Here is a 14194-nt window from a genome sequence, read left to right on the forward strand (position 1 = left end):
TTGAGCCCTCCTCTCGCTGCATTTGTGCTGTGTAGCTATTTTCAGTGGAAACAGGCTGTAAGGAGTGCTGGCTGGATCAATGTGGGCCCTCTGGCAGAGTGAGAGAGAACGTGCCTGGTGGTTAGTCCGGGGAGTGGCACGCCTGCGTCCACGCGCCTGTCTATACAGCTTAAGTGGACAAATCATATCGATTGCCTCCGAGCAAGGCTGCAGATCCTTATCTGATTAGGAGGCCTGCTTTGCTCAAACACATGCGAGGCTTCTCATACTCACTGTGGAGACGGACTTGACTTCAAACCAGCGCAGGATGCCGGGAAGCTTGTACGCCGTGGTGTAGGTGGTCCTCTCAATCCACATGTTCTGTTGAGAAATCGAAAGACACAAAATAAGAAAACTGCCTAAAAGATTAAACTTAAAATACATTTTAAACATATAAAACTGCTGCTGTTTTGTGACAGAGAAGCTTTTAGACTAGTTCTTTATTTCAGAGTAAGACGATGCAATGGCTCAATCAAAGCTCAGTAAAAAAACAAACTGCTCATATGAATCAAGGATATAAATGAAAAATTAGGAAGAAGCCTTGAATGGAAATGTGGATTATCCTGTGATAAAATTTATGCATGTAAGTCCTGAGGAGATTTTCTCCTTTATTTATTGGACAACTAAAGAGAGACAGGAAATGTGGGAAGGAGAGGGGTACACATGGGTCGAGAATGGAAGTTAAACCATGCCTAAGGCACCATGTTACCTTCATTACTCTGTATAATATCATATATACTGCATCATATTGGATCGCATTGTTTAATCTGTAATAAATTACAAAGTATCATATTGTACTGTTTGGTATCATATCCTATTGTATCGTATCATGTCCTATCATTCACATCATATGGTATTATATCATAATTTGTACTGTCATATAGTATCAGATAGTATGATATGGTATTATATCATATTGTATTGAGTGCATCATATCATATGACATAGTATGGCATGATATCAACATATATGGACAGTATAGTCCGCCTCACCATTACACCAACAGGTACTGTAATAACATTGTACTTAAATACATGTACTTTAATATGGAGTTGCCCCTCCTTTTGCAGCTCAAACAGCCTCCAATCCTCTTAGAAGGCTCACCACAAGATTTTTGAGTGTTTCTGTGGGAATTTGTGCCCATTCATGCTGTAGAGCATTTATGAAGTCAGACACTGATGTTGGACGAGAAGGTCTGGTTCGCAATCTCCGTTCACATTCATCCCAAAAGCACTCGATGGGCTTGAGGTCAGAGCTCTGTGTGGGCCAGCCAAGTTCTTCCATACCAAAGTCATCAAACCATGCCTTTATAATCCTTGCTTGTGCTGTGGGGTATAGTCATGTTGGAATAGAAAAGAGCCTTCCCCGGTCTGTTGCCACAAAGTTAGAAGCATAGCATTGTCCAAAATGGCTTGGCATAAGCACTGAGATTGCCCCTCACAGGAGATAAGAGGCCTATTCTAAACCCTGAAAAAGCCCAATACCATAATGCCTTCTCCACTAAACTTCACAGGTGGCATAATGCAGTCAGGCAGGTAACGTTCTCCCAGCATCCACCAAACCCAGACTTGTCACTCCACAAAACACTTTTCCACTGCTCCACAATCTAGTGACGCTGTGCTCCTTGGCCAAAGAAGCCCATTCCATGAAGTTCCTACTAATTACACTGATGCCAGTGGGAGTTCAGAACTCTTCGGCTGTGGAATCAGCAAAGTTCGGCAACTTTAAGCATCATGTGCCTTAGCAGTCCTTGACCCCACTCTGTGATTTTACATGGTTTTCTGCTTGGTGGCTGAGTTGCTGTTGTTCCTAAATGCTTCCACTTTGTAATAATATTACTTACAGTCAACTGTGGAATATCCAGCAGGGATGAAATTTCACAAACTGTCTCATTGGAAAAATGTCATCTATCACAGCACCATGCTTGAAGTCACTGAGCTCTTCAAATGTTTGCAAATGGACCCTGCATGGCTAGGTGCTTGATTTTAAACCTGTGGCAAGGGGTCTGATCGAAACACCTGAATTTAACAATTAGCAGCTGTGACCAAATAATTGTGTCCATATAGTGTAATTTGTATCATATCATGCATCAAAAGGCTGAAAGCACCACCTTAGCTAAACGCTAGGAGTGTGACGAGATCTTGTACTGCGAGATCTTGCAAGATCAAAACGTTACGAGATTTTTCATCAAGGTGAAAATCATTTCACGAGATCAATATTGCCCAGAAACCAGGAGCAGCTGCTCTCCTGACAGAAAACAATACCAAAATGGAAGTTATAAAAGATCACAAAAATGCCCTGGACCAGCTAATGAAGAAACGGAGCTGATCCGTGACCCATTAAAATCACCGCTCCATCCCCCACCCCCTCCTACGCATGCGCTCCTCGAGACTGTACATGATCTGCAAATGCATAATAAGTTCATCATAACAGTGTGAAATGATGAAATGCTGCTGCTGGAAACCTGTTCAGTCTCCATGAGTTCATGTATGCGCGCAGACTCACTCGTAGTGCCGGTATCTGTGAATTTGTAACTTTGATTCAGTCGCTCATGTCTCCTTCTCTTCTCACCATCTGTCAGTCACACATCCATAAGCTGTTCACTGTGCTATCATCGGTAAAACTTAGCAAACTCAGTTTGAACGCCATAGAGTCCTCTGTTAGCTCCAAAAAACTGAAGTTCTAGCTGCAGTTAAACCATCCCTGTTTATTGTCTGACAGCAGGTAGAGCAGAGACACACACTCGCTCACCAACGCACACACACACTCATCTGTCGTGTCCGATACTGTCAAAGCTCATATGAGAAAAAAAGACCACAAAATGATAAAATAAGCTATTTCTCTAAATTACTGTCAAAACAAACAACAGAAATACTTCTTTAGAGTGTTTTAAATATGGATGCACTTAAAGAGGATGAGAAACAGTTTGATTTTACTGATGCAGCTCTTTATATTTCAGTCTGTTGTAAATAGTTTTTAAATTACTTTCAAAATAATCTAAATGCTTTAATTATTATTATTACAATTGTATCAATGAGTGCATAGTGTATTAAAACAAAGATGTGGTAGACTTAAAATAAAAGGTTTGATTTGAAGGTCATTTCAATGTACAGTTGGACTCAGAGTTAGACAAGATAAACTGTGTGTAAGCATTAATAGCCTATTCAGTACAAGAGGAGTCAGTTTAAACATTTCTGAATAGATCTGAATGCTTTGCAATTATGACTTTCAGCCGTATAAAGGGCATATTTTCTACTCATATATACCCCCCCCCCCAAAAAAAGTGTAAAAACTTGTCTTGTCTCGTGGGCCCAGATCTTGCCTCATCAGAGATAAGCGTCTTGTAACACACCCCTACTAAACACCATTCTCCTTTAAATCTAAAGTTCACCAGCTATATTGTGTCTTGCTTTTGAAGCATATATAAAAGCACCAACATAACTTTGAGTTTATTTAATAACCATAAACCCCTTAGAGTAGTGAACTCTTCTATTTTATTAATGCCTCTATTGCACAGATAAGAAATTACAAAGATGTGTACATATTGACATACACAATAGTTTTGATGGATACAATACGTTGAGCAATACATATCCACCACCTCTATGTCAGGCTGGAAGTAGTGCTGCACTTTGTCTACATAATAGAGCAAGCCTGAGATGAGTCAAATACATCATCCTGCTCTGCTTAACAGGCAACAGACAAGAGTAAGAGCAGACTGGTTTCAATGTCTCACACTTGTCACTGTCAACACAAATATTCACTGTACATTATATAATTACTTAGATATGCTTAAATCAGCATTGACATGAATGCTTTTATTAGGCAAACAGGACAATAATCTTTTTTTAAGTCTTTTCATGCTGGAAACCACTCCATCTGGTTTTTAAACAAAGTCAATAAAATACTGTTTGCCCTTTTTTGGTGTAAAATCTTCAGCTTTTATGAAACCTAGCTCTGTTTTGATATTGATTTGCTCTCTTGGAAAAAACTCTTGGAAGAAAATAGGTGTGTGCTCTTAACCTGAATCCCTGAAACCCATCATCTTTTGATAAAACAGCAGAACGAACAGGCAAAACTCTGATCTTGCCACAAAAACAGAACAGTGTTTTTTAGGTTTTTAATGTTTCCTGCATCATGAAATCACAAAAGATAGACACAACTTTTCACCAATCCAAGGAGATCATTATTCCGCCTTCCGCTATGCTCAAACTTTCATTATTCAGCAAATGCTCCAATGTTTGGCCCTGTTAGTGGAGCCGAGGCACTTTTGGAGAAAAAACCCTTTGTACAAATATAACGGCTGTTTATGTGTCAGTAGTGAATGTGTACGTGTGTTAGTCAGAGACAAACAAGAAACCCTAGTTATGTAATGAATTATTATGTTTTGAATGTTTACCTATTCAAGGTAGGATTCATTAGTCAAACTTAAATATGGGATATAAATAAATGGGAACATTATCTCTCCAAACGCAAAATCGTATCAGTTCTGCAAGATGTTTTTCCCCGTCATTGTCAAACAAATGAAGCTTGTTTGTTCAAACCTGGAGCTCATTTCTCAAACCTGCTACAGGACTAAAAATACACTTGACGTGTCCTGAAGAAGCAGAATTGTTCCGTCTTATAATTCAGATAGTGTGATATTCAGTCTGTGAAAAACAGAAACTCTTCAGGCCTGAAATTAACCTCCTAAAACCCTGCACGCACACATGAGGACATTCAATTTTGGTTTTCACAAAAACATAGTAATAGAGTGGTGCAGAAATGAGTCTTAAAACGTGGACGTGAGTTAGCATTTTAGCTCTTTTGGTTCACTCAGCTATGGGATTTTTGACTGGGTTTTCAGTTAATACCTGAAATAAGGTCTGTGGTCAACACAAGCTCAAGAAAGTTTAACATTTTATCACTATGGCATAAAATACATCTGACAGTGTATTATTGAATTATTTTTATGACAACAGTCGTTTAAGCTAGTGAATAACTTTGCTAACAAAGATAAGAATGTAAAAACTGCTGTTTATATTAACATCAAGCTGTCATGTTTGTAGGTTAAGTCACAATACAAATTTACGCTCTTTTGTCATCTATTCTGATCACTGTGGACAAAAAGATTGTGCAGTCTTGCCTCAGCATGAGACACAGTAGGTCAAACCCAGCAAGTAATGTCAGGATGGTTTATTTACTTTCTTATTCACAGCCTCCGTTGAATACTAAGCAGCCTTTAGGTTACTTTTAGAAATTTAAACTGGCTTTATCAAACTGTCTTTTCTAAGCAGTTTGGGTATTTAAAAAGTATAGTTTTACTTTTAAATGAAACTTGATGGACAAGCACAAGCAGAGTGGAAAAAAAAAAAAATTACCGCAAACTCGTTGTCAGGATCCTTCTCTCCCTTCCTCACCGGCCTGGAATACTGGAATTTATGGACTTCATTTACCGTGTAGAAGCTGAGGAGGGAAAAAAAACATCATCACCTGAGTAAATTAAAACTGTTATGGGCAATCCGCGGCTTGATTCAAAGGTTGATTGCTTTGCTTCAGGTCAAACACAGGACAGGCCTCCTCCAGGCGGGCTCTGCCAGGAGCCGTGGCATTTAGCATGTCCGTTTTGACTAGCTGTCGAAAACTGTCTCATCTACATGGTAATTAAATTCATATTTGGGTCACCCACGTCACCAGTGACCCCTGAAGTTAGTCTGACAAACCAGTCATGTAGAGAGGCTGCAACGCACCTAACAGTGGCACAGGACTGGCAGGAGTGAACTTTGGCAAATCAGGTTAATAGACTTTTCACACTGAGAAGATGAAGTGTGTTGGAAAATGGCTTTGGGAACAGCTGTCTGGGCATATACACGGCCTCAGATATAGATGCATTACTTCCTCTTTTTTCCATCCTTTATCTGTCTCTCTAACAGACAGAAATCTGTTCACACTCTCCTGGGGAAATGAATATAGATCTATTATCCTCATACAGCATATTGGATTTTCCATTTCCAAAGGAATGCCATATGGTTCAGAGATTCTGTTTTGCTGTTATTAGCAAACAATAATGAATAAAATATGAAAGTGAATCAGAGCTGTCCCAAAACCACTGCCCTTTTATGTCTGAAGTAGCAGCAGTAAGTGTGTGCAGATGGTGTGCTGCAATTTCACTCTGACTGTTTTGTAATGAAAAGCCAATTATGGCTTTTCTATGGCGGTCAAGAAGTGAAAATGGGATATTAATCTAGAAAACAATGATGTTTAACAAAACACATAAAAAACCCTTCCATCATAACAAAACATTTTATAAAATGCCAAATACATTTTACAACACCTGGTAAGTTTAACTTACAAGATGCTGAAAAGTAAATCTTCAATAAATCTGGCGTTTATTTTAACTGTTAATAAATTAGGTTATAGTGTGTGTATGCTTGCTAAAATAAGAAGCATAATTTTAATTAGTTACTGTTAGTAGCAGTTGCATATGAAAAGTTTTATTACCATTATATTTATTGCGGATTTCAGGAGGAAGTTGATTATCAAGGTAGCATAAAGCATAAAGTGGTAACCTCCAGAGATTCAAAAAAATGGAGCCAAAGCAGAAGTGCAGAAAAAATTGCAGTTCCGCTTGTGCCCACTTGAGGCTTGCTCCAAAAGCAAAGGAATTCCTATCGACACCAATATTAAAATGCCCAGTCTGACAGCAGGGATCAATTATTTTAAAGAGTGCTTAAAAGTGGCACTAATGGCTCATTTATTTATTACCAAACACTTCAGGTCTTTCCATTTTTTACGGCATCTGTTTTGCATAATGAGAGGTGTGGCTTAGGCGACTGACAAGTGTACAAATAACTGTTTTCCCGGACACTCAAGGCTCAGCACCCTCTTTATTTCTAGATTGATTTATAGTTAGGAAGAGACATACTCTCTTATATGGTGACCGTTCTTGTATAGCATCATAATGCCTCTTCAAAAAACAATGGGTGATGTAACTGAGGCCTCCATGTTGCAAAGCGCACAGCTTGATTTAAACTTCTGCACTGTATCAACAGCATAGAATACCCTGTAGGTCTGAGTAGCCCTGAACTCAAATAGAAGCCTCTAAAACCTGCAAACGCAATAACTGCCCACAAACGTAAGACATGTTTGCAGACTGCATGGTATTAGGTGTAACATTTGCAGGGTTTTACTACTTTTATGTGAAGGTAATGTAATCACTGTACTTCCCACAAATGTAGTGTAAAAATGAAAAATGAAACTTGTGGTAATTATTTGTTGCAGCTTTTTTACATCTGCTGGTGAATTCAAGTGGGCTTAAGCTCAAGTCACAACAAATAACATCCATGATAATTCTCTGTTCGCCATGAAACAAGAAGTTTTCTTCAATAGTCTTAAAAAACACTGGAAGAGTCATGTATCTTGGGCAAAGTTTTGAATTTGAAAAGGAGAGGATTGATATCAATTTTGAAAATTCTGCAAAATCCAAGGGATTCTTCTTGAATTAAGCCCTCAGAGGGGGTTCTTCTAATCCAAATATAAGTAACTGTACAGTTCATAGAGAGCTGGCAAAAAGACAAGGTAGTGCTAGCTCTCCCTATCCAAGCAAGTTACTATGTCTTAAACATACAGGGTGGAAAACTTTCTGAGATGTCAGCACTCAAAAATGTCCTTTTACGTAGTTTTATTTAAGCAAGGCACAACGGACGCGTTTTGACACCTTAAATTCATTTGGCGAGGCATGTTTCCTGTATTTAAGGTGCTCTTCTACTTCAGTGTTCACAACGCTGAAGAAGACCACGAGTCGAAACACATCCGTTGTGCCTTGCCTAAATAAAACTACCTAAAAGGATTTTTTGAGCGCTGACGTCTCCTTTCCTAGTGAGTCTTTTTTGTCATGCACCTAAAGGAGTTTATTATTTGGAGGGTGCTCTTTTTTTGCTTTCTTAGAAAATTTTCTGAGCCTAAAAACTCCTTTTGAGTAGAACAGCACTTCTGTACGTCGTCTATAAGATTCAAAGCTCAATCAGTGTTTCAAGACAAGAAAAACCTACTTCCTGTTTCATGGCGAATAAAAAAACATTTGCATGCCACATAATGTGGCTGATAGCTTACGTTTCTAAACCAGGCCAATATCAGCTGATACAAATGAACCAATGCATCTGTGCATCCCTTCTGGCTCAAATGCTAGAAACATTGCATACTTTTTCTTACATGTTTGTGTTTTGTATAATCTTTGTGCTTTGTGAAGCTGTTTGCACCCACAGAGCTACCATACTTAAATGACACAGTCGTCACGAGGAATCTAGTCTGAGGTGGTTAAATTATAAATAAAGACAACCTCCTCTGTGCTTGGTCACAAAGGGCAAGCGATAAGAGCGATTTGCAAATTAGCTTAAAACACATTAAATTAACTAAAAAATCACGTCTCTGAGCTTCTGATCTAATGCACTGGTTAATGAATCAGCTGTACTCCTCTAATTAAGCCTTTTTACATGTCATTAGCTGGCAGGCTACTGATGATGCAGTAGCATGGTGTGGACAAAGCGAGGGGTGTGTGCTTTGCCTGCTGCTTGTGACCCTTCAGCTCAAACAGCTCAGCCTCATTTCTATGCACAGTTCATCTGTTGCACCGAATGAGAGAACAAATAAAGAGAGCGGCAGGAAATGCATGGCGAGAGCAGGAGGAAGAGTGCTGGCAGAGGAAAAGAGAAGGACAGACAGTTGGTGTGGAACAATCCTCTATCGCTCTCTAAACACGGCTGTCTAATCTGGGCTATTAACAGAGTTACACATTCCAATCAGACACAGTAAGCAAACAAGCCTGCAGGCTGCTGCAGGGAGGATGTGACCACCGGTGCAGGCTTGTGATAAGATCACAGCACAGGTATATTTGCCTAAAGGTTTTCCAGGTAAAAGTCTTCTTTTAATTATGTCCGCTGATGCGTTGGGTGGCATATCGAAGTGAATTTGCACAGCTGAGCGATGCGGTTGGGGGGGCTATGGCTGGCGTACATATTGGGCAAACAAACGGGAGAGTAGGGGCCCGGCACTGTTTGCCGTGGCCCCCGGTGCGCGACACAAAAGCATTAATGATGTCAGAGGAACATTGTTGTACTTGGCACAGCGGATAATAGCAGATGGCTGGCACAAGTTAATAACCACGAGTACAACAAGAAGGTCAACCGCTGTTTGTTCCATACAGACATACATTTACATCAAGATTTAATCACTCCCTCCATGGCGGTCCACTCTAAAAATGCTAATGCTCTTCTGCATGTCATCTCAGCCTCTCTAAATGGTTTTTGAGTGACTTGGGAGAGTACATTTGGCTCCCTGTGTGGAAATGCATGCTGTGTGACTTTGAGTAACACACTCAGTAATTGTAAAGAAATGAGGATGTGTGTGCGCAGAAGCAAGGCTTACCTCACTATTTGTTCAGAGACGGGCTTGTTCTGGAACTTGGCAGGCAGGTCTAGGATGGTTTTTACTGTAAAACACTGGATGTCTTCAGCAGAAACATCAAGGAAATAAAAACAACTTTAAAACACAAAGGAATAAAACACAAGGGGGGATGATTTAATATTACAGTTAATACAGATTTACTGAAATGCAATTGTAAAAGGCAGCTTAACACTTGAATTCATCAGGAACATTAAAACTAGAATTTAATTATAACAGTTTTCTAACAGCAAACCAAATGTGCACAACAGTTAGCACTCACTATTAAAAACTGATCATTATCTGTCTTCTGGAGTTACCTGATTACTCAAGTAGTGATGCAAGCAGCAAAATGTAATATGCTTTAACGCACTGGTTTCCAACCTGGAAACCTGGGTCCCTTTTGTGGGGGCACCAAGAATCTGGCAGTGGAGGGGTCTGTCTGCTTTGAGGTTGACTAAAATGATGATATCACACAACAGTCCAAGGTCTAGGGATGGACAACTTTGGCCATTGAGAGGTTGATCTTTGTCTCACTGCCATAGGACCACATTGTTTCAAATTCTTTTGATACTTTACATTGGTTGATTACTTAAACTAATGCAGGGATGACCAAACGATGGCTTAAGGCCTGCAGTCCATTTTCTATTCACCCTTAAAAAGAAAATGACTGGGGCCGACCAGGGCGTCTCTGAAACCTGATCAGCTGGCTCAACATCTTTTTCAATGATTAGCTATTTTCTTTTGTTAGTAATATGTCTGTTATTTTTAAAAACTGAAGCTACTTTGAAGGGATATTAAATAATGGAAATATTTCTATTGGGGACGTACTTTAAGATGTTTGTTTTTGTGCATAGTGTTGAACTGGCAACTGAGTGTTACATTCTTCATGTCAGATTTTGTCATGGTTCTTCATAGTGGTGACACAAGCCTTTTTCAAACTTCAGTTTGCTGTGGCCAAATTTTAGACCTGAAGATCTTGTGGGGCTATCCAAAACCATTGTACAAGCATAACATGAAACTCAAATATTAATTAACATTAACATTATGCGCTGGGAAGCAACACTCTTGGAGAGATGAAGAAAATAGTTTAATGCGTACATGAAATTAAGACTATGGTGGTGTTTTTTTTCCTGATAATGCACTTCTGAAGTGCAAGAAAATGATGAAAAATCGCTGGATTATTCCCAGTTATTAGATTAATGTGATCATGTAAATCTACTCTGTGAAACTCAGTTTAATGCATTTGACATTTAACTGATTTTATAACATTTTGTGAACTTTTAAAAACTAAAACTATATATTTTTAATTATTAACACTGATGGGGATTTGAATTATGCTGCCAAGCTCTTTAGCCACTGTAAGTATCTTGCATAACTGTTTTCAAGTATAGAAAAACATGTTTTTTCAGTGGCATAAGTAAAAAGCCTCTGCGCTGCTCCGCCAAAAGAAATGGAAAAAAAGTGTTGAATGTGAACAAATAAAACTAAAAGCAAAAAAAAACCCAAGCAACAGAAAAATCTTCCACACTTATTTAAAGCTAATGACTGATTGATGCTGAGGATACATTGTCCAGAAGAGCACTTTGTGTCCTCGCTTGGTGGTGTGGTCGTCTTCATCTTTTCTGCATTGGGGAACTGAGTCAGAAGTCGTGCCTCGAAATCCTCTCTGCGCTCGTACTCTTTCCCTCGATAGATGAACATTTTGTTCTGAAGGGAAATGAACAAAAACAGTGAGACCTTGCAAATGTACAAAGAGGCAGAGACAGAACCTACTATCAGATGCTAGTTTTAACACATTATGTGGACATAAGGTACACTGACATTTTTTATCAATAGAGCCATATTGGAAATGTCATTTCATAGACCATTTCACAGGATGAGAACCAGGGGCAAAAATCTAATCAATGAATGCTGTAGGGACAGACATGGGACAGAGACAAAAATGTAACATAAAAAAGTAGCATGGAGGAGAATGGCTTTGATACGTAAATCGACTTGGCCTCGATGATGTAGCTGGGTCACAATACATTATCATAATCTCCATTTTAAATACTTGGAAATGAGGGTGACTGAAAGTTCTTGGCGCTGATGCAGCCATTAGTCCGTCCCCGCTGAGTTCAGAGTGAGCTTGCTTCTATAGGAGGACTTCTGTTTGTGCGAACTGACAGACTGTAAAGGGCTTCCGTCATTTTGTCAAGAGCTCTTTTAGAAACTTCTGCTAAAAACTACAGCTGTTGAGAAAGTTGCCTCACATAAATCTACCTGTCAAAAAACTTTCCAATTAAAATCTTCCATTGACATTTCAGAAAAAAAGAGGAAAGGCAGGTACAAGTTGATATGTACATGATTTTTTCCAGGATTGAAGCAACTACAAATCCCTGAAGCAATTTCCATACCTCATTAATGATGAGCTTCTCAAACTTTTATTGACACACAGACCTCCTTATTTCTACACTTATTGTTCATTTTGTGTTTATAATTTTAACAAGTGTTATTATATGATGTGGTTGGCGTATGTGTAATAATGGTGTATGGTATGTAATGACATCATCAACGGTTTGTAAATTCCTTCCTGCTGGATATTCCACAGTCAGCTCTTATAGATATATTATTAGAAGGTGGAAGTGTTTAGGAACAACAGCAACTCAGCCACAAAGTGGAAGATCACATAAAATCACAGAGCAGGGACATTTCATATCTGAAGAGTTCTGAGCGTACACTGGTGTTAATGTAAGCACAAAAACTGTGCAGTGGGAGCATCATGGAATTGGTTTCCATGACCATGCAGCTGCATGCAACCCTTACATCACCAAGTCCAATGCCAAGCGTCAGATTCAGTGGTGTAAAACACAAACAGTGGCAAATCATGCTTCTCTATTTGGCAGTCAGATGGGTGAGTCTAGGTTCGGTGGGTGCCTGCATTGTACCAACTGTGAAGTTTGGTGGAGAAGGGATAAAGAGCTGTTTGTCAGGGTTTGGGGTAGGCATCTTATCTCCTGTGGAGGGCAATCTTAATGCTTCAGCATACCAAGATGTTTAAGACTATGCTATGCTTTCAATTTTGTGGCAACAGTTCGGGGAATGCTCTTTTCTACTCCAACATGACTGTGCTGCACAGCACAAAGCAAGGACTATAAAGACATGGTTTGATGAGTTTGGTGTGGAGGAACTTGACTGGCCAGAGATTGCAAGCCAGGCCTTCTCGTCTAACATCAGTGCCTGAGCTCGTAATGCTCTGCAGAATGAATGACCACAAATTCCAACAGAAAAACACCCTGAAATCTTGTGGTGAGCCTTTCATGAAGAGTGGAAACTGTTGTAGTTGCAAAACGGGAGGCAACTCCATACCAAGGTACATGTATTTGAACACAATGTCATTACAGTCCATTTTGGTGTAATGGTCAGGCGTCCTTATATACTTTTGACCATACTGTATTTTCAATTCTTCCATAATCAGGTAGCTCATGTTCAATCTAACCTGGATGGTTATGACATTATGGCTGATAATCAAATACCTTTTAGAGAAAATGCAACTCCTAGCTAACAGTATTAATATCTAATGGCTTTACTGTTAACTGCTGTCTTGAAATGGGTCAATGTCCCTGCAGATGTTCACATTTTCCATGTATTCTCAGTATTAAGATACTACTAGCACAGTAGAACCAGTCCAAGAACTGAGTTGGGAACAACGGACACTTCACCTGCACCTGAACACTATATTAGTGGTGTATGTAGCAGATACTGTACAGTTAGCATGCTAGTGCACTAGTTAATGTTAGCATCCACTAGCTAGCAACTGTTTTTAGCAATGACAGCAGAATTTGATAGAAAAAAGGCGTTTTAGGCAAAATAATTTTGTAAAAATTGCCTTCAAATCATTAATTTTAAAAGCTTAAAGTCTGTTTACAACTTGCTGTCAAAAAAGAATTAGAAGAAAACAGAGGCAGTTAGACCATTGTCACTTCCGGTAAGTGCAAAACAGCAGTGCGCAGTGTGTGATTAAGTGCCGTGTACTGCACATTAGTGAACTGTAATACAGTATACTGTCAGAAGTATATGACTTGAAACACACTGATAATGACTGGGCAATGCTATAGCAGCTAATGCTAGCACCACGTCATAGTTTATACTTTGTTGGCTTGAATTTAGTTAGCCAAACATAAAAAAAAAACTGGCTGGAAACATGCCAATTCTAACTCCACTAGCTTTTAGCTAACCCCCAGAAGTGTTATTTTGTAGCTGGTGGCTAAAAACTAATATTAGCAGATATTTAAGCATAGCTAATGGATTTTCAATTAGGCTGATTACACTCAAAAAAAGGCCAGAGTCCCACCAGCAATCATTTTATTAAAATTGTCATGGTTTTTCCACTACCCTGAGATTGTTAAAATCTAGCCATGGAAATTGAACCATAGTTTGAGCTTTATAACCCCAGAGAAAAATGGATGTTGCCTGTTTGTAGTCAATTCCCACCATGTACACTACTACGAAGTGAGAGAGAAGAACAGCCATTTTAAACCTCCTTTCTTTCAAAGACAACCACGGCACAATGGATCACACATAGCAATTTCTTTGCTCCTGAACGTCTCAATTCCCAAATTAATTAAAGGAATCGCAGCCATGAAATATGCCTGAGGGCCATTTTCAAATTTGCTTTGACAGATAAGTTGACAAAAGCGCATTGATTTTCAGAGTCTTCCCTTCCCACCGAAGGAGAATCTGCCTGACAGTACAA

At 39.2% G+C, this 14194-nt stretch overlaps 1 protein-coding gene across 1 annotated transcript in view; it reads right to left on the reverse strand.

The window, feature by feature from the left end:
- The window catches only part of dock1 (dedicator of cytokinesis 1), a 351227-nt gene that overhangs the window by 31358 nt on the left and 305675 nt on the right, over positions 1-14194 (reverse strand). Inside the window, exons 41-44 of the mRNA XM_041815464.1 lie at positions 11025-11166; positions 9442-9523; positions 5400-5484; positions 274-360 (exon numbers count right to left, since the gene is read on the reverse strand). Of these exons, the coding sequence (XP_041671398.1) occupies positions 274-360; positions 5400-5484; positions 9442-9523; positions 11025-11166 (396 nt within the window). The remainder of the gene's footprint in view (positions 1-273; positions 361-5399; positions 5485-9441; positions 9524-11024; positions 11167-14194) is intronic.

The sequence above is a fragment of the Cheilinus undulatus genome, linkage group 20 (genome assembly GCF_018320785.1).
Source record: "Cheilinus undulatus linkage group 20, ASM1832078v1, whole genome shotgun sequence".
Taxonomy (NCBI): domain Eukaryota; kingdom Metazoa; phylum Chordata; class Actinopteri; order Labriformes; family Labridae; genus Cheilinus; species Cheilinus undulatus.